The 22,046-nt window shown below is 35.9% G+C and overlaps 1 protein-coding gene across 1 annotated transcript in view; it reads right to left on the bottom strand.

The window, feature by feature from the left end:
- Positions 1 to 3,806: 3,806 nt before the first annotated feature.
- LOC111045145 (phosphatidylinositol 4-kinase alpha) overlaps positions 3,807 to 22,046 on the bottom strand; it is a 113,467-nt gene continuing 95,227 nt past the window's right edge. Inside the window, 4 exon segments of the mRNA XM_039438436.1 lie at positions 3,807 to 4,551; positions 12,103 to 12,262; positions 18,393 to 18,516; positions 19,347 to 19,469. Coding sequence (XP_039294370.1) covers positions 4,326 to 4,551; positions 12,103 to 12,262; positions 18,393 to 18,516; positions 19,347 to 19,469 — 633 coding nt within the window. The 3' untranslated portion in view covers positions 3,807 to 4,325.

Below are 22,046 nucleotides of genomic sequence, written 5' to 3'. Positions count from 1 at the left end.
GCCAAATTTGGCACCATCAGCTACTATACAGAATAAGTTATGAAGCTGCAAACATGAAATTTTCAAATATTCAAATGGTCATATATCCTGAACGGTAAGGAATTTTGCAAATATGATTCCAGATTCGTGTTCCTCGCATCAAACAGCATAAAGTCACGAAGTTTGAGCAGTTTTTATTTCTCACAAAAAATTGAGAATAACCATGACTAATCATCGTGAAACACATTGAATCAAGAAGTATCTCAGAATTGGCTGAAATTTGCATCATAGATATAGCTTGACCTAAGAATTGTCGGAGCCAAACTTGGCACCCCCAGCTACTATACAGAGTGAGTTATGAAGCTGCAAACATAAAAGTGTCAAAATATATTGGTGCGGCGAATGCAGGGTAGAAGGCAGAAGGAATCAGATAAATTCATAGTGAGATCCACGTTATAAAATAAGCACCTAATTAAAATTGGTTTGCTATCCTTGTATGTCTTTGGATAAAGGAGATAACTCCATCCTTCTCTAGCTTCGCACCGTTGCCAAATCGTTTGTTAACTATGAAGAAACATAATGAACTACTACCAGAACATTCAAACTCAATTATGAAAATGTATTATTAAATCATGAAGAAATACTTTTCTCCATGAGTTTAATATAGTTGATACAGAATTGATCATTACAAATAAGAATCATTAATTATTATTACATGTAATAATAATTACATGTTTACATTATTACATGTTATAATAATAAATAATATCGAGTGACCTGGCTGGCTCAGGTCTGGTGTCAGAGTTTTCAGGTCGCAACTGATCAATTTCAGGGTCTCTGACATGACCTAACGACTGCTTTTTAGGCAGCCGGGACCGACAGCTTAACGTGTCCATCCGAAACACGGGAGTGGCCCGAGATAAATATCTTGCCCGGGCCGGGATTTGAACCCGGGCCTCTGAATCATAAAGCCAGCATCTGATCCACTCGACTACGGCCACTCCTATAATAATAATTGATGATTCTAATTTGTAATGATCATTGGAATGACTTGAATCACAGCTATCTAATATACAAGGTATGGTAACAGAGAATCGGTAACCCTGTAGTCGTATCATTTTCACCGGCTTTACAACGTGAATCTCACAACAGGAATACATCAGTCAGGCATGCGCAGTTGGCTTCCTTCAACCTCCGCCGACTCTCGCACAGAAAAACTAGGGATCAACTTGTCAGACCACATCTGTTAAAGGAAACTGAGACATTTGGATACGTGCATTAATTTCAACAATCTCAGCTACCTTCTCTGCTGCAATCTACCTACGTCGTTACACTATATTTTGAGCCTTGAACGATTTTCAAATAATTCTCAAGTATCAAATATAATCTACAATTATTACCATCACCAAAAATTGTTCAAACGATTTTGAAACGAAACTTTTATGAGAAAATAGTCAAGTTTAATGGAATGGTTTTGATAATTAGTGGTGAACCTACAAATACGGTGCATTTCATTATGGCATTAACTTATGCATTTCATCATAGCCACCTATTATAGTAGGGGTATAATAGGAGCGCTCCGATTCCGGGTGACTCGGGCTAGAACTTCGTAGCCCGTACTATTTGGTCGGGTCACGATTCCTGACCCGGGCTAGAAAAATCAAAGATGGCGACCGGGTGATGAACTGTTAAAAGCTCCCATGAAACGCGGGTCGCCTAGCTCGAGTCACTCGAGTCATTGGAGCAGTGTATCCCTGAAGACGCTCATTATTCCAAGTTTGAACTTTGTAATCGGTTGAGCTTTTAACAATTTAAAATTTATTAAAATAAAACCGTTTAGTCCTGTTTATTGAATTTGTAGGATTTGAAGATAGCTTTCTGTTTTATAATGTTAGTAGCGGTTTTCTGTTGAAACCTGCAAAGAATGCTCGTCGGCTTGTTCCAACGTGAAGGATATGTCTGGAGAACAGCAATACTTAAAAATTGCTATTACTGAAAAAGAGGTTCAATATAGGACGTCTAATTATTCAAATATGGAGGACGTTCTTAAGCAGAGTTTGAAATGCACTGTTTGCTGTGAGGATCTTTCTGGCCAAATTTTAAGGAGATACTCATGCCTACGGCATAGTATTCTGCAAGGCATGTGTCTGTCAGAAGAAACTTCTCGAGAAGCTTTTACAAAAAAGTGGACGGCACTGTTTCATTTGCGCCCCAGAAGCTCTGTACCCGTTGAGAGCCACAGCATGGGCTGCCAGACAGGTGTGCAAAAAAAGAAGAGAAGAGGAGAAAGATAAGGATAAAAAGAAAGGGAAGAAAACTCGCCGAAGAAGAGAGCTATCAAGTTTGGAGTCATCCTTCGCTTCCCCCGCACAAAGTTCAGCTCGACAACAACAAGCCTCCAATCATGGAAATTGCTCAAACGTTCGTGAAAACTCGGAAAACCGCGGCGATCCGGTTTTCCCAACCAACCTTTCAAAAGTGAACACTGAGTGCCGGAGATCCACTTACAAAAACCCTGTTCTACTCCAAGCGAAAACCGAAATGAAAAACTTTTTCTCTTCGTTGGCCGGTATACAAAACAGTGCAGATTTTAAAGCTATTGAGAGTGAGTTTATGAAAGATAAAGAATGTGATAGCTTTCCGGAGATTGAACAGTTGGAACATCTGATGCAACAGCACGTTATTGGGGTGATTGAAAATTTGAATAGGTTTTGAATGGATCTGTCGAGTCGTTTAACTCAGCTGCAGAGACTGTACTTGTTTGAAGAGAACCAGGCGCGGGAATATGCGAGTTTTGAACATGACTGTACCGTACGGGAAAATGAAGAGGTAAAACAGGAAGATGCGGCCGGAAATCGGAAACATCCTCCGATGAAGACGAAATCATCTCAGTGTAGACAGTGTGTTTTCCTCGGTGTCCACTAGTAGAAATCAACTTGAAAATGGTGAAAAACCTGGTGAAAGACCTAGTGACAGTGATAGTGATGCTGCAAATACAGGGTTTTCCATGGTAAACTTGGGTACTTCGTCCACGCCGAACAAACTCGAACTTATTGGTTCGTTGAAAATGAAGGTAGTTAGTGACGACGAAGTAGTAGAAGAGGGGAGTGAAAATGGAGTGGAGGAAGAAGGAGAAAACAATACTGTGGTGGAAAGGAAAAGTGTGGAGGTTCCAGCAAAGGAAGTGGTGGGAGAATCAGACGATAACGAAGATGTAGAAGAAGAAGGGAAAGAAGAAAGACAAGGCGATGAGGAAGAGGAAGAGAAGAAGAAAAATGGAATGAAGGAAATAGATACTATAATGAAGTTCTACAGAGTGATGGCTGCCCCTGTTCTCCTGTATGGAAGTGAATCATGGATCACTACGAAATCACAGGAGAGCAGGCTGCAGGCAGCAGAAATGAGATTCCTACGCAGAACGAAGGGCTGTGACAGACGAGACCACATAAGAAATGAAGAAATAAGAAGAGAATTGGGTGCCTTCAACATGAATGAAAAAGTTGTATGTCATCGAAACGAGTGGAGGGAACATATTATAAGAATGCCAACAGAAAGAATTCCTTTAAAAATTTTAAATTACCATCCGATAGGAAAAAGAGACATTGGTAGACCTCGGAAAAGATGGCAATAGAGGAAATCAAATAAGAATATAGGAAAAGCTGATAAAGAAATTCAAAATTAATAACATTTTATACTTGTATAAGCTATAAATTTTAGATATAATATATTCCTCAAAAACATTTAGATTTTTTGTAGAATGCTGTTGTGAGTCGGAACAGGCAAAAGCCTAATCCATGAAGGCAAGAAGAAGAAGAAGAAGAAGATGATCAGAATGGTCATACTTACACTCAGAAGAATAAGAATAATGTAATGAAGGATATAGATGATCAGGAAGAGGTAGATGAGAGTGAGAAAGTAGATGAAAATGAAATAGGAAGTGGAAAATCAATGGAAAATGATTCACATAGTGAAACTGTGGTGGAAACTGCAAGTGTGAAAGGCAGCCAAGAACCTACTGATGAGAAAAAGACTCAATCCAGTGATAAGCTCCAACAGTGTATGATACGTCAATTAAATAATTAAACTACATCTAGTTTTCCCAGCCCTGAGGTTACAGCAATTTCAAAAAACAGAAACTTTATCTTAATACTGAATCACTCCACGCACGCACGTTGTGCGTAGCTTGTCATGGCGCAAGACAAGCCCAACAAAGCCGCGGAGACCAGGGCGTGTTGCTAGATTTACAATTTTCATATTTATCCAGCAAATCGCCCCGATATACAGTTCGAAAGTTTTTGAAACGAGAGAGAAATGGTAAAATTTGATTGAACTGGTAGTGAATATATCTAGTAGGGAATCTGGTTCTGGTAGTACTGAATCATGTCGTAGGTGCGCGTGCGAATGTTCTTGAAGGAGCCGATTATGATGGAGATCATGTAGGCAGCGGCCTCTTTGTCGCTCGACTGGGGCGCGAAGCGAGCGCGTAGCAGTTTGATGGTCTGCCCTCGGAAGCAGGGCAATCCTGTATCCAGCATCAGCGACACCAGCGAGATTATCGCCTCCTGGTAGGGTCTGAAACAACATGTTCCATTGCAAAAACAAAACAGTGCATCTGAAGGTGCGTACAGATACACGCGCCACGAACACGAACGCGCTCCGATCATGAACGTTAAGGTGCGTACAGGTTACAAATTTTGACAATTCCTATACTCTAATTAGACAGCTTTAAAAACAAACAACGGTGCGTACGCTCTGCTCCGCAAACGAACGTTACGCGAGCCGTTCGCAAGATGATAGCAGATCGTACACGAACAGAAAGCGAACTCACTGCCTCCGTAAACAAAGCCATAGTGCATTCTGGTGACGTCAGCACAGGTAGGGCTCCTACACCAATAAAAACATTAGCTGATAAAGATCAGTTGAAATCGACAAATGTTTATTGGTGTAGAAGCCCTACCTGTGCTGACGTCACCAGAATGCACTATGGCTTATTTACGGAGGTAGTAGCGAGCTTGGCAAGTTCTTAGGGCGAACTAACCAATAGCTCCGCATGTACGGTTAACGTTGGATCAGTTAAGATATCTGTGTTAAAATATGAAATGATCAAAATAAGTAATTAGCTAATTTTAATGAATTAAGAAATTAAATAACATAGAAATTATGAAAACATCTTCAATAATAATACAAGCATATTAGCAATTAAAAGAAGACAGGCGAACTCCCAAACAAGCCTATCACCTTTTGAAACATTGACAGACATAACATTTTGTAATATAACATTATCATAAACGCAATAAACATAATATTTATTACCAATTTATTATATAAACAGTATGTTCTATTATAAGATCTATATGTTCATTTATTTATATTTTCAATGATATTTTATATTATAAAGAGTTTGTAATGTGTCTTGAATATTCTAACTGGCAATAAATGAAATTGAAATTGAAATTAGGCTACCCAGAAATCGTGGTCAGAATATTTTATTGACCGAGCAAAGTGATGTCTAAGATTCAAGTCAACGGTTTGGCATTTCTCTTAATGTTTAAATGTTTGAGTGTTTAAATGTTTATATGTTGCGCATTTACGGCGAAACGCGGTAATAGATTTTCATGAAATTTGACAGGTATGTTCCTTTTTTAATTGCGCGTCGACGTATATACAAGGTTTTTGGAAATTTTACATTTCAAGGATAATATAAAAGGAAAAAGGAGCCTCCTTCATACGTCAATATTAGAGTAAAAATCAGACTACAGAATTATTCATCATAAATCAGCTGACAAGTGATTACACAGATTTGTGGAGAAGCCAGTCTATTGCTGTATTATAAGGTTGGATGAGAATACTGCGTGAGGTCTACTGTTCACAGAACTACTAAGTTTAGTTTTGTCACCCGATCAGCTGGGTTGAACATTTCACATTTGAGGAGTTTATTTTCAAAATTGCCTTGGTCCATCTTTCCTAATTTGTGGAAAATCAATAAAAACGTTTCATTATGGAACAACTTTGACACTTCAAAATTATTTTTGTATTATTCATTGAACTTGTATTATCATTCGTGCAGAATAACATCATATTTGAATCAATAGTTTATTTTTAATCGAGCAAATAAGTTTGGACATGGGACATTTCGAAACCAAAATTTGGACATAGGACATTTTGAAAATGAAAAGAATAGACAAGGTACATTTTGAAACAGAACTGCCCAGTCAACATGTTATTGAAAATATGGTTTAAAACATTTTGAAACAGAAACTAATGACAATCTTTGAGTATAGTGAGGTTGCCATCTTGAACTGGACAAGAGACAGTTTGATTCCAAACATATATTTTGAAGTGAGATTTTATATTATTCAGAAGACATTTTGTTCTGGAAACACGTCATGTATTCCATTCGAAAGCTTACAAAGATAGCAAAGGCATTTATTAATCTCCAATCTGAAAAAATGGACATAGGACGTTTTGAAACTACACTCCTTATTTATGAGGTTCGTTTATTGTTGTAGCGTATTGAAGTCGACAATAAGACAAGCGCGCGAACATATTGCGAACCTCTCGCGTAACGTCTATCGTACCGTTCATGATTGGAGCGTGTTCGTGGCGCGTATATCTGTACATTATAACTGAATAATATAAATTATTACTCATTTTATTGTGATCTATTCATGTTTTTCTTATGAAATTCAATTATAGGCCTACAGCATGAAGACTATGTCCAATTCATTTGTACTGGTGGCAAAATTTTACATTAAAAATAATTATTTGATAAAATCCAAGTTCAATAGTAATGAAAACAAATTCCTTCAAAAAATAATTGATAATAATACGTTTCGAGGGAAAAAATTAAGAACAAAAAAAATGAGAAGCATCGGGGATTCGAACCGAGGAACTATCGCTCCGTAAGCAAGCGTTTTACCGCTGCGCTACATAGACGTTCGTAAATGGTAGTCTTATAACACCATTATAACCTGCTCATAAAAAAACACACTTTGGGCTATGGAACTTCATGTAGCCTACAGTAACATAGATGAATTTGAGCATTAATTCTGAAAAATCTAGAAGGAGAATTGAAATTTGGGCTTCCAGGTGCACGAGATTGATATTTTTAGAATCTATGTTCAAAATTTGGAGATCTAAATCATTCCCGTTTTTCCGGTATGCAATCCACAAGTTGACATGTTTTGATGCGAACAAACGAACACACGAACAAACACAACCCTACTCTCTCTTAGAGAGAGATAATGACTCATTACTCACTACTCATTATCGAGAGATAATGATAGATTCTGAGTAGAAGCTGTGTCAGGTTCGAGCTCCTCGTTTTTAACGCTTTTCGTTAGTTCAAAGTTGGATTTTCGAATTCAAATTCGTGTCATCGTGCGCAGTTTTCTTTGCTCTATATAGTTGTCAGTATACAATTTCTGTATCTTCCGTGTTGTGGCTGCAAATAGTGTGTAAACGAATATTAATCATGAGTTCACCGAAACTTACTGCTGTGACTCGTTCTCAGTCGGGCAAAACAGCAGATAAGCAGTCATCGTCATCGTCGCAGTCGTCCTCATCAGCCGTGAAAGATAAGGTGCCGCAGCAGACGACAGCTACTGCTTCGAAGCCAGGCTCTGCCTCTGAGCCGGCTCGCCCTTTATCACCGGCTGTTATCTCAGGTATTGAGAACAATTTCGTAAATAAAATTCTGAATAACAGCAATGTATATGACAGATTAGTTAGAGACGTTTCCACCCTGGTCATCGAGAGGTTGACAGCATCTCTGAATTCTGCTATTCTTCAAATAGTGGATCTTCAAAAAGAAGTATCTTCGTTGAAAGAGCAGCTCAAGCTCAGAGACGAGAAAATCAAGCAATCATCTAGTAGCATTGACGATTTAGAGCAGTATCAGAGAAGAAACTGCATTCGCATATTCGGAGTGCCAGAATCAAATAAGGAAAACACTGATGAACTAGTGATCGATATTTGCAAGGACAAGCTGGGTGTTAACATCGAGCTGCAAGACATCGATCGCTCGCATCGCGTGGGGCGTCGGCTGACCGCTGCGGCATCCACCATCCCGCCACCACGACCCCGCGCCATCATTGTGAAATTCGTCAGCTATCGCCAACGGAATGCAGTTTTTTCTCAAAAGAAAAAGCTGAAAGGTACTGGCGTTGTTATAAGGGAAGACTTAACACAACGTAGAATACAGGTCTATAATTCATTATGTGAAAGAGTTGGGTATAAAAATGTGTGGTCTTCTGATGGAATTATTTATTGGAATGACACTGAGGGTAAAAAGCACAGTGCAACCAACCAGGTCTGAGGTATGTATTTACGCTTTCAGTTTTCAATTAGAAGCCTAGAAATTTAATTCAATACAATTAGAAATTATGTAAACATGAATTAACTTCTTTTTTATTTTCATTTGTTCCATTTATTCATAAACACTATACACAGCATTTATTTGATTTCTTCTCTCATACTTTCGGTCTCAAGTACTGTTATTTTATTATTATTATAATTTTTTTTTTAATTTTCTATTGATCTCCATATTTATTGATGATTGACTTTCTCAACTTTTGTGCTGTACTTGATTATCAGTAGACAATTATTTCAAGTTTGATTTGAGGCTAAGCCTCATGCCAGCTTCTCAAAGGATATATTATTTATGTGTATATTGTTTGTATTACTTCTTAAATTGAATCATTGTTTGAAGTGGGATTATTTGTATTATATTTATACATAAATATTCTTATTATTATTATTTTTATCACTTATCTATTGATCTAATAATCTAATGATCAGTTAATGCAGTTGCATCTTCTCTCTTCTTCACTGTACCTATTTTATTTCTTCTCCTTATAATAATTCGATTTTTGTTCCTTAAATTTATGTCAGTGGAACTCCATAGAGCTTATTTCAATACAATCATTGTCTCTCATTTTAATGTGCAACTATGGTCGTTATTCGTTCTTTTGCTTCATCATAATAGCAAACTATTGTAACCTCTATTTTACATTACTTCAGTTAATTACTCTAAATATTATCCACTGTTTCGTTATTATCATAAATTATAATTGCTCCTCATGTTGGGTTCTTGACTAGCACATTCTTATTCTTTAGTTTGTCAAGAATCTTCTGCTTTGAAGCTAGTAATGGTTGACAAGCTCTTGTATCCAGCTTTTATAATCTAGATATAAAGTACAGTTCAGTTTCTGCTCGAACCTTCTGTCATTATGATTGGCGATTTACTTTTCTCTGGTAATTTTATAATAACGTGTGTATATGTGTGTGCGTGTGTGTATGAGTGGTTTAAATCCTTTGTTTATTACATCAACTATGTATTGATTAGCTCGACTCTTGCCTTCATGTGCCCTGGCTCTTGGTCTTGTCATCATTCTCATGAGTGTAGCTCCAGATGATAGTGCAGCCGCGCCAAGCACAAAGGGCTTGATTGAACAAGCTTTTTCGCCTCACAAGATTTTTTTAAAAATATGTCATGTGAATGCGCAGTCACTGCAGTGTCACATTGATGAATTCCGTGATTTGCTTGGCTAAGAGATGTGGGTGTCCAATGATGTTTGCAGAGTACAAAAGGCTTAGGAATCGTTGTAAGCTGAGGATACGAAATTCAAAATCCCATTACTTTCGAGCCCTACTGACAGACAATCGTTCCTCTGCAAGTGTCTGGAGAACCGTGAAAAGTATGGGGTTGGGTAAAGAGAAGAAACTGCCTAACATTACTCATAGCCTTGAAGAGCTCAACTCTTTTTTCTGCAATGTCCCAGTCAGTGATGAGGGTGCCCGTGCATATGCAGACACTCTCCGAGTAAACGCTCTAGAAAATGAGTTCGAATTTTCTGAAGTTTCGGAACTTCAAGTTTTCCACTGCCTAAACAGGATCAGAAGCAATGCAGTTGGTGAGGACTCTCTTCCTATAAAGTTCATAAGAGATACTCTTCCTGTCACTCTTCCTTATATAACACATTTGTATAACTTTTCACTTCTATCTTCCATTTTTCCAACCTACTGGAAATACTCAGCCGTCTTACCCCTCAATAAAATACCAAATCCCGTTTCACCGTCTGACTTCAGGCCCATACATATTCTCTCACCCCTTTCTAAGGGTTTAGAGAGGGTAGTGCATCAGCAGGTTAATAATTATCTTACAATGAACAATTCTCTAAGTGATTTTCAATCTGGTTTTAAGAAAGGCCACAGTACCACCACTGCATTGCTTTGTGTGACTGAGGATATTCGTAGAGCGATGGATGGAAGACTGGCTACTCTGCTAGTGCTGATAGATTTCAGTAAAGCTTTCGATTGCGTCTACCACCCTCTCCTGTTGAAAAAACTGAGGAATTTGGGGTTCTCCACTCATGTAGTGGATTGGTTCGGTTCCTACCTGAGTAACAGGTGCCAATCTGTTAAGTACAATGGGTTCTCATCTGGCTATCACATTTTAGGGAGGGGCGTTCCCCAGGGGTCTGTACTTGGGCCTCTTTTGTTCAGTATATATATAAATGATGTAACCAATATCTTCAGATTCTCCAAACAGCACCTATATGCCGATGACCTGCAATTGTACATCCACTTTGACTTGAACGACTTTACTGCTACAGTTGACAATATGAATAGTGAACTTGAGACTCTTACGGACTGGACTTTGAAACATGGACTTAGAATTAATGAAACGAAATCCAAGGCAATAATTATTGGCTACACTAAACTCATGACTCGCCGAGGTTTCAACTTTGATAATGGACCATACATCAAAATAAACGACATAAATTTGAATTACAGTGACTTTGTTACAAATCTGGGACTGACAATAGACAAAACACTCGACTGGACGAAACAAATCAACACCACCTGTAATAAGGTATTTGCAGGTATCCACTCGCTTAAGAAAATTAGTGACTTCATTCCACTTCATGTGAAAGTGATGCTGGTTAAGTCATTAATTTTCCCATACTTCTCTTACGGTGACATTGTGATCAATGACATGACTGTGGCCTTGTCTGAGCGACTGCAGAGGGCTCAGAACTATTGCATCCGGTTCATCTTCAATCTAAGAAGAGATGATCATATCACCCCATTTTTCCAGCAACTACATGTGCCAAAACTCAAGAAAATGAGGGAGTATCACATTCTGATGCTGCTTCATGACCTTTTGCATGTAAAAACCCCAGGTTATTTGGCACATAAATTTGTTTTTATTGGAGATCGTAGTGTGAGAGGTACCAGGCAGGGCTCCCAACTATTGGTTATTCCAAATCATAGAACATCTATGTATAATAAATCATTCCATGTATCAGCTTGTCGGATCTGGAATCTGTTGCCTCCAACTGTGAAGAGTATTGGCGATCGAGCTCTGTTTGGCGCGGCAGTATTGAATTGGCTGGGATCTGGTGGCGCAGATTAGGCTTGGGTCGGGTTCAGCTTTATTTTTATTGTCTATTTACATTGTATCAATCTACATGAATTTAACTCATTTCCACCTTTTATGCAACTACAGATACAAAAATATTTCATCTTAATATATTGTTTTGATAATTATTATACTTTGTAAAATCTTTATTTTTAGGGTTGTTTTGTGTGCATGTGTGAGTGAATGGCAACTTGATTAGATCTTCATTTCTGATAGGTTTTCCTATAGATTTATCTAGTGGAATTTGAAATATTGTTTCCAATTGTATAAATAAATAAAGTTTAAAATTCTCTTTTATTATATGTTATTGTATTTTGATTAATAGTTTTATTTACTTATATATTAATCTTATGTAATCTTATTACATAATATGTAATCTATTTTTTTCTGTTCTTATGTAAATTTGTCTTCTTTTGTAAAGGGTTGTGTGGCAGAGAGGACCAGGAGTCCTAATTCCGCCCTAATAAAGGCATATAATCAATCAATCAATCAATCTCTCTCTAGGTCCTTTCTCTAATCAGTATATTTCTCTGAAAGGTATAGAAAATACAAATTTTTATTCTTGACAACAATTGCTATTCTTGAAGAATATGTAATAAAGAATTTTGACTATTGACTATTAAGTTAGGATGATAGGAGGGAAAATCGTAATTGTTGAGATGAGAGTGAATAAAGAGGGAAATGTATGTTTGCAATACCTGACAGCGAGATAAGCCTGAACACAGAGCTCGGTGAACCAACGGAATGGCGCCGCTTCTATCTTGCCGCCCATTACCATCACCATCTCGTCGGTCAGCTTTATGTCCGGCTCAAAGCCCAGGTTTCCACCCGGCGAGCTCTCAAACATGAATCCGAAATCTGTCAACAACAATACCTTGATCAACTAACTGAAATAAAACAAGATGAGATTGGAAAAACAGTTAACAAATTGAAATAGGAATTGAATTCAACATATTGAAATTGAAGAGAAATTGATTTCAATAAATTTAAATTGAAAGTACTTAGATGAGTCATAACTAACTAAAATACAACAAGATAAGTTTATAAAACAATTTGAAATTTAATTAAAGGAATGCCATTCGTTTTTCTCTCCCGGTCAGTGCTTTTTTGTGCATTAAATAAATGTAGAAACAAAGTCACTGACGAGTTACAAATATAAATTCGAAATCTGGTAAAATCAATTGAATAATAATAATAATAATATTTAATAATATTGAATGTCTAACTACATGACTTGAAAACTGTGTTTAATTCAATGAATCAATAATTCTATGCAATCGAACACGAAATTCCTAAAGGATATCAAAATACAAAAAAATACAATCAAAAATACGTTGGCTAGGTATTTTTACTCCTTTTTTCAGCACACCCAATCATGAAGCCTGTTTTTGTATTTTATTAGAAACGTATTTATGATTGTATTTTTTTGTATTTTGATATCCTTTAGGTATTTCGTGTTGAATTGGATAAAATTATTGATTGATTGAATTGAAGCTTCATGATGGGGTGTGTTGAAAAGAAAAAAAGGTGTAAAAATACCTAGACAACTATGGTTTCACATGTAATAGGCAGGAAGAGGGTATAAAAGTAAGGAATTAAGGGTGAAGAGGATTGGAAAAGGGAAGAAATGGAGGAGAAGACAGGAAAAAGAAGAGAGAAAAAATGAGCGAGTCCACTTTGAACAAATTTATCTAAAAGATAAGGTCTACAGATGGAAATTACTGAGATATTGCAATTATTCAAATGCTAATAAATTAATTATTATTAGTAAACGAAAATTCAAATTAAATGCTGTAATTCACCCCGAAGACTTCTGCTACTGCAAATATTGACAACAGGGTAAACAGCTAGATGGAAGTTCATCATTTAATTTGGATTTTCGTTTGATAATAATAATTAAAAGAAAAGGCCTTGCAAACAGTAGTTAGAGCAGAAATATCGAGACTCATACGTCGATATGAAAGAAACAATTACTGTACATCCAGGTTTTTATTTCTAGTTTAGTTTTCATACTATTCTTAGAGTCTATGAGGAAGTGGTCCGGAATAAGGTTTATTATTTAAATAATAAGCACAAGTATTATGCTTAAAGAGGGATGAACCATTAATATTTCTTCAAGGACACTTACCTTTCATTGTTATCATAATTCATTATTATATCCTATTTTATTTTATAAATATTGTATTATTTTATTTATTTCATCTACACATAGGGTTCTGTTTATTTATTATTTTATTATTGAATGTTTAATGATTGTGAAATGCGTTTGTGTTCTTGAATGTGTTTGTAATGTAATTTATTTATTTTTATTGGTTGAATAAAGCATTTATTTATTTATTATTATTAATTAACCTTAAGTAGAGCTTAGATAAGTTTGTGATTCGTTACTATGCAGTTCTGTATATTATAAACTTGTTTATTTGTTTTTGATATGCATATATTTTACATTATCTTGTATTAAGCTTATTGAGAATAAAACTTCATTCATACATTATTTTAGTGCTTTATAATTATAATAGATTCATTGAAAAGAGATACAACAATAACATACGGTAACGTTTGCGCTTGTAAGTGTATAAGGCTGTGATCACATTGGATGTATATACTGTATGTGCAAGTGGGAAACAAAATGTGTAAAGAGCAATAGGAACACTCACACTGAACGCGTGCACTTGCTGGTTGCGTTCAGTGTGAGCAGCTACATGCAAGTCACAACGTGTTTCAATGGCACTTTCCAGATTTTGTTTTTCGTCTTATATATGAGCAATGCACTTGCACATATACGCATTCAATGTGACCACACCCTAAAAGTGACGACTCTTATCCATTGTTAATTGCTGGTTTTGCAAATACCATTTCGCAATGCTTGAATTCACTCTGAATACAGAGTGTTTGAAAAGAACTCCCTAGTTTTAGGTATAAATTTAATGTGTAAATTAATGGAAAATACATTTGTACAGTTGCGACCTGAAAACTCTGACACCAGACCTGAGCCAGCCAGGCTACCCGATATTATTATTATTATTATTATTATTATTATATTATTATTATTATTATCATCATTATTAATGGAAAACTTCACCAACAAGTGCATACAATGAAAGAGAGAACCTTCAAGTTTTGTTCAACATCAGTACACTTCAACATGGGATCCATTTGTTGCCCTGCACACGTCGATACGATATTCAAGTTCTCGCCATATCAGGTGTAACAACTGATATGTTCTCGCCATATCAGCTGTAACACCTGATCAACATATCAGGTGTAACTGTCCCAACCGCCGTGACGATTCTTTCCCGTAAATGGTTTATGTCTCGGATTTTTTCACTGTACACAACATTTTTTATGTTTCCCCAAAAGAAAAAGTCCAGAGGGGTTTAGTCCGGGCTTCGTGGTGGCAAAGCAATTGGACGAGCTCTCCCTTTTCACCTTCCCGGAAAGTGAGTGTCAAATGAAGGAACTGTTCCCTGGCGTCGTCTTAGGCCCTTTGCACACTGGGCCACCATGGAAGCGCCACCATCAAAATTTGATAGCATTGCACACTACAGCCACCACCACGCAGCCATCACTTGACTCATCACTCCAGTTCACTAGGTTAACTCATGATCAGTTGAAGAATGGACATGGAAGAACCAGGACTAGTGGCATATGTTGAATAATATAATGAATAATGCTCAAGAAAAGTGGTTATATAACTAATTATATAACTATCAGATTTATTTTGTTCATTTTCTGTGAGGTTATATTTTTCAATGAAAAGATTTACCAGCTCCCTCCAAGAATTTTTCTTCACATCCCAGTCTGCATATAATTTTGAAGACATGTCCCATATAGCTGGTCTGCTTTCAACTTTAAGAATGAACCTTTCTGTATCAAATTGTTCACTATTCATTACGACGACTTCAACAGACAACTGTACTGAACTTGATTTGAATTGAAACTGAACTGGAGATGATTTTCTGGTGACTGGTAGCTGGTGGCTCTAGTATGCAATGACAGATAATATTCAATGGTATGACGTGGTGGCGCGACAGTCTGGTGGCGACACAAAATCGGCGGCTCGAGCCACCACATTCCTGGAAGCTCGGCTGGTGGCTGGTGGTTCTAGTGCGCAGTGAAAGATAAGAGACAATGCTACCACGTGGTGGCGCTTCCGTGGAAGCGCTTCCATGGTGGCCCAGTGTGCAAAGGGCCTTAAAGTCAAGCAGGTCTGCCAACTGCATGGGGGACAAAACTTGGACAGTTGCTGAATCAATCACCACAAACTAGAATAGTGTATATCACTTTTTACAGATTCTATAACACATCATAACTAGGGAGTTCTTTTTCAAACACTCTGTATAATTGAGTCGTCTATTACAAGGCTGTCGAATGGCTTCTGTGAATCGGTCTTGATCCACTCTCTCACACACATGTTTTATGTGAATCGGTCTTACTGCTCAAGGAGATAATAATCTATTTTCACACACTCATGTTTCTCGGCTCTCGGCTCCCAGAACCGACTATAAATTACAACCCATATTCGATAACAACGGAAATAAACTTGTTTTTGAAAAAGAACACTCCACTCACATGGGCTACTTTTGAACAAATTAATAAAAACAATATTAAAATCTTGTAAAACACTTATTGACATGGGCTACTTTTAAATTAATAAAACAAAATAAATCTTATAGCACCCTTTATTTTTAAAAAACTTTAAAATAGTTGAACAACTGGTTTCGGTTTACACCGAAGATAACCTGAAGATGGTGTAAACCGAAACTAGTTGTTCAACTATTTTAAAGTTTTTTAAAAATAAAGGGTGCTATAAGATTTATTTTGTTTTATTAAAAATCTTGTAGTACCCATTATTTTAAAGTTTTAAAAAAATAAAGGGTACTACAAGATTTTCATATTGTTTTTATTAATTTGTTTTTGAAAGTATGTCCAGAATATATAATTGAAGAATATTTTTAGCAATGTATCGAATTTCACATACAACAGTACTTAGATGTTTAGATAATCCAACATTTCTGTTCCAGTCATACGATTTCTGTCAAGTTTATAAAGCCTGATCTAATAGTGTGTGAGATTATAATATTTCTATAGCAGAAATATCAATAAGACGTGAGTTTTAGTTAATGTAATGACAAATAACTTACCAATATGTATGATGTGTCCATTAACATCGAGCATAATGTTACCATTATGCCTGTCTTTAATTTGGAGCAGAAATCCGACAACACTGTAGGCAGCCATTGAACGGACGAAATTTCTTCTGGCATTCTAAATAAATTGAGAAAATAGGTAAATTGAGAAATTTTACAAAGTTTTAAATTGGAAATAGTCAATGTGAGAAATTTTACATTTCAAATGTCAGTTCAATTTTCATATATTGTCACTTTTGAACAACTAATTACGACATAGCAGTCAGGTATTTATGAATAAAAGCTATTAGCTTCTACTCACATTAGTGTAGCGCTTTCGGACACTAGGCCCTTCATCAACACTGGTTGTCACTTCCGTTGTGGAATACATATGGTTAGTAAGCAGCGTGGGTTGTGGGAGTAGCGGAATTTAAATGTGAGTAGAAGCTAATAGCTCTCATTTATAAATACCTGACTGCTATGTCGTAATTAGTTGTTCAAAAGTGATTATTCAACAAGCAGCTCGTAATGGAATCAAACATTGAAGAGTTTCATATATTGATTTCATATGCAGTATATTAAAATTGATCTTAAATAAAATAATACAACTCAAATTTATGAATACATTTTTCGCTGAGGATGATTCCCACATATGAGCGCTAGGTGTGTACATGGTGGTGTTGATTAGGGGAAATTAATGTAACCACAATGATTTCTAATATTCAATGGTATGACGTGGTGGCGCGACAGTCTGGTGGCGACACAAAATCGGCGGCTCGAGCCACCACATTCCTGGAAGCTCGGCTGGTGGCTGGTGGTTCTAGTGCGCAGTGAAAGATAAGAGACAATGCTACCACGTGGTGGCGCTTCCGTGGAAGCGCTTCCATGGTGGCCCAGTGTGCAAAGGGCCTTAAAGTCAAGCAGGTCTGCCAACTGCATGGGGGACAAAACTTGGACAGTTGCTGAATCAATCACCACAAACTAGAATAGTGTATATCACTTTTTACAGATTCTATAACACATCATAACTAGGGAGTTCTTTTTCAAACACTCTGTATAATTGAGTCGTCTATTACAAGGCTGTCGAATGGCTTCTGTGAATCGGTCTTGATCCACTCTCTCACACACATGTTTTATGTGAATCGGTCTTACTGCTCAAGGAGATAATAATCTATTTTCACACACTCATGTTTCTCGGCTCTCGGCTCCCAGAACCGACTATAAATTACAATCCATATTCGATAACAACGGAAATAAACTTGTTTTTGAAAAAGAACACTCCACTCACATGGGCTACTTTTGAACAAATTAATAAAAACAATATTAAAATCTTGTAAAACACTTATTGACATGGGCTACTTTTAAATTAATAAAACAAAATAAATCTTATAGCACCCTTTATTTTAAAAAACTTTAAAATAGTTGAACAACTAGTTTCGGTTTACACCGAAGATAACCTGAAGATGGTGTAAACCGAAACTAGTTGTTCAACTATTTTAAAGTTTTTTAAAAATAAAGGGTGCTATAAGATTTATTTTGTTTTATTAAAAATCTTGTAGTACCCATTATTTTAAAGTTTTAAAAAAATAAAGGGTACTACAAGATTTTCATATTGTTTTTATTAATTTGTTTTTGAAAGTATGTCCAGAATATATAATTGAAGAATATTTTTAGCAATGTATCGAATTTCACATACAACAGTACTTAGATGTTTAGATAATCCAACATTTCTGTTCCAGTCATACGATTTCTGTCAAGTTTATAAAGCCTGATCTAATAGTGTGTGAGATTATAATATTTCTATAGCAGAAATATCAATAAGACGTGAGTTTTAGTTAATGTAATGACAAATAACTTACCAATATGTATGATGTGTCCATTAACATCGAGCATAATGTTACCATTATGCCTGTCTTTAATTTGGAGCAGAAATCCGACAACACTGTAGGCAGCCATTGAACGGACGAAATTTCTTCTGGCATTCTAAATAAATTGAGAAAATAGGTAAATTGAGAAATTTTACAAAGTTTTAAATTGGAAATAGTCAATGTGAGAAATTTTACATTTCAAATGTCAGTTCAATTTTCATATATTGTCACTTTTGAACAACTAATTACGACATAGCAGTCAGGTATTTATGAATAAAAGCTATTAGCTTCTACTCACATTAGTGTAGCGCTTTCGGACACTAGGCCCTTCATCAACACTGGTTGTCACTTCCGTTGTGGAATACATATGGTTAGTAAGCAGCGTGGGTTGTGGGAGTAGCGGAATTTAAATGTGAGTAGAAGCTAATAGCTCTCATTTATAAATACCTGACTGCTATGTCGTAATTAGTTGTTCAAAAGTGATTATTCAACAAGCAGCTCGTAATGGAATCAAACATTGAAGAGTTTCATATATTGATTTCATATGCAGTATATTAAAATTGATCTTAAATAAAATAATACAACTCAAATTTATGAATACATTTTTCGCTGAGGATGATTCCCACATATGAGCGCTAGGTGTGTACATGGTGGTGTTGATTAGGGGAAATTAATGTAACCACAATGATTTCTATTATTTCCAAACTACCGCAAGTGATTTTGAAGCAAATAACTGCCAGTTAGACAAGTTAACGGAGTTGATTCTTACTTTTGTGGGAAATAAATTTGAATGGAATTGATTAAAACATGTTATTCAATTAAGTTTTCAAGATGGATATATCAAATGATTGTTCCAAATGAGAAAGATGAAATTTACAACACAAATTTAGCTTTAAACTAACTGATAAGTTAGAATCAGTTTATCGAAAACTTGAAATTACTTACCTGAAATTCCTTGGTGGTTTCATCTCCATAAGTTTTTAGGAAATACTGATACATATCAATGTCAGTCTGTCGGCCCAGTTGATCTCGCGATTTTGCATCTGGCACACACTCAATCACGCCACACTGCAACATAACAAACACTTAGTTTATCTAAAAGAGCAATTGAAATTAGAAATAAACGATACGTCAATATTATCTGGGCTAAAAAAACTAAGATTCATTCTCATCGTGCTATGTCGTCAGCAAAAACTATTAACTGACCAACTAAATTCCATTTACAGGAGTTCCCATTTCCATTTAAACTATTAACTGACAACTAAACACAAATTTACAGGAGGCATTAACCTCAAAACAAACCCATCTTAACTGAGAATCACTTCAAAATGAAGCATTGGTTGAATAATCAATGTTATTGACATTATGTATAATATTAAATAAAAATACTAAGAAATTGTCAAAAACCACAGAGTTATTGATACTTAGAAAGACCGGTTTCGGTTGTTACACCATCGTCAATCTCTGATAAACTAAAACTAAATACCAGAGCAGCAGAATTGATACTAGTAGGCTAGTACTGGTATTGGTCAAGGGCATGAGCGCCTGCAATTGGCCCAGCTAGACAGTCTCCTCCCACTTAGCGGTGTCACAAAATAGCGGCTTAAGCAACAGACTCTCCATGATAACAAAATTTATCATGATGAAAAAAAAATGTTATCATGGCGAGTCTGTTGCTTAAGCCGCTATTTTGTGACACCGTTAAGTGGGAGGAGACTGTCTAGCTGGGCCAATGGCAGGCGTTCATGCCCTTGACCAATAGCAGTACTCGCCTAATAGTATAAATTCTGCTGCTCTTGTATTTAGTTTTAGTTTGACAATGGTGTAACAACAGAAACCGGTCTTTCTAAGTATCAATAAATCTGTGGTTTTTGAGCATGTCTTAGTATTTTTATTTAATATGAATAATTACCACAATATCAACTTCTCAACCACACAAAAAGTTATGTATAATAGATATAAATTCAAGTGAATCTTAGTATAGAATTTCATGCTATAGACATTATGTTTGATAAATAGAATTCTAAGTGAATCTTACTGTATCATGGAATTAGTAGGAACATTGGAATACAAAGAAGTTATGACTTGAACCATTTTTTTCAGGGGAGAAGAATAGTTATTTGTGCAACTAGTGCGCAAAGTGACAGTTTGCTGCACCGAAAGAAACGTTTACGCCCGAGCCGTAGGCGAGGGCGGAATGGTTTCTTGAGTGCAGCAGAGGAACTTTTCGCACGTATTTCACATTAAGTTTTTCCTACAGTTACCATTGAATATGAAAAGTGGGTAATTATGGGTAAAATTGCCTGAAATCCATCAAATGTTTTTCTGTGTAATTTTATTATTGATAAAAACCTTAATCCTAAAATCCTAAAGTCCTCGTTGTCCTTGGTTATAATATATAATGAATAATAATTAGCGCGTTGTGCTTGGTTGCACCTCTGCTCACTATAGCAGCCACAGCAGTCACTGTTACCAACTTCATTTTGATTTTGCTGCACTGTTGCTCCATATAACCTACTAAGTATTTTGCATTGCCATGTTGCAAATCTGGAGTGCAGAAAAATTTTTCCCGCACTAGAGCGGAAAAGTGATTCTTTGCGTTCTGTAATCAGTGCAGCAATGGCCACTTTTCAACGTAACTGTAGGAAAATGTTATTTTTTATCAGAAAATTGGGATATCTAGTTTGTAGACTAGTTTTCCAATGATACCAAAATGTCTCTATAGTGAGGTCCACGTTATAATGGCAGTGGAGATAGATAGGAGAAAAACGTTTTCAAACCTCTTTTTTGTCAATGCCTTCTATAGACGGTAGCAGATACTGGTTTATTGATGTAATATCAACTGTTCATTCTCGTTTAAAATTATCAATTATATTTTATATTTTTCAATAATTTCATAATGAATTTTCATAACTAATATTAAATATTTTGTTAATGAATTATTAATTCTACATTGTTAAAAGACGATCTGGCAACAGCGTAAAGCGAGAAAGAGGTAGCGCTATCTGCTTTGTTGAATGATAGACAAGGATAGCAATACTATTGCTAATCAAACACTGCCATTATAACGTGGACCTCACTATAGAACTACTGAATTTTGAAAGTATTTATGAATTTATATCAATAATTATTGTAAATATGTCGATTTCATTTGGAGACGAGAAATTGCGATTGGAGTGTAGAGCCCCACGCACACATCGATTTTTGTTCGTAGGGTATTTTGCCGTCCTTATAAATTCTATCAGATTAAACGGATTATTTCAAACATATTATTGTCAAGTTCCGTTTAATCTGATTTTCAACATTCGGTAGTTCTATAGTGAGGTCGACGTTATAATGGCAGTGTTTGATTAGCAATAGTATTGCTATCCTTGTCTATCATTCACCAAAGCAGATAGCGCTATCTCTTTTTCGCTTTGCTCTGTTGTCAGATAGTCTTTTAACGATGTAGAATCAATTATTAATTAACAAAATATTTCATCTTAAAATTATTAAAATTCATTATGAAATTATTGAAAAAAAATTATTGCTTAATAAAATATAATTGATTATTTTAAACGATGTGTGTGCCGGGCTTAACAGAGGATATGATAGCTAGATAATGAATAGATGATGATTGATGTGTCTACTATAGTAAATTGAATC

Source organism: Nilaparvata lugens, chromosome 11 (genome assembly GCF_014356525.2).
Source record: "Nilaparvata lugens isolate BPH chromosome 11, ASM1435652v1, whole genome shotgun sequence".
NCBI classification, from domain to species: Eukaryota; Metazoa; Arthropoda; class Insecta; order Hemiptera; family Delphacidae; genus Nilaparvata; species Nilaparvata lugens.
This window is presented reverse-complemented; position numbering and strand designations above follow the sequence as displayed.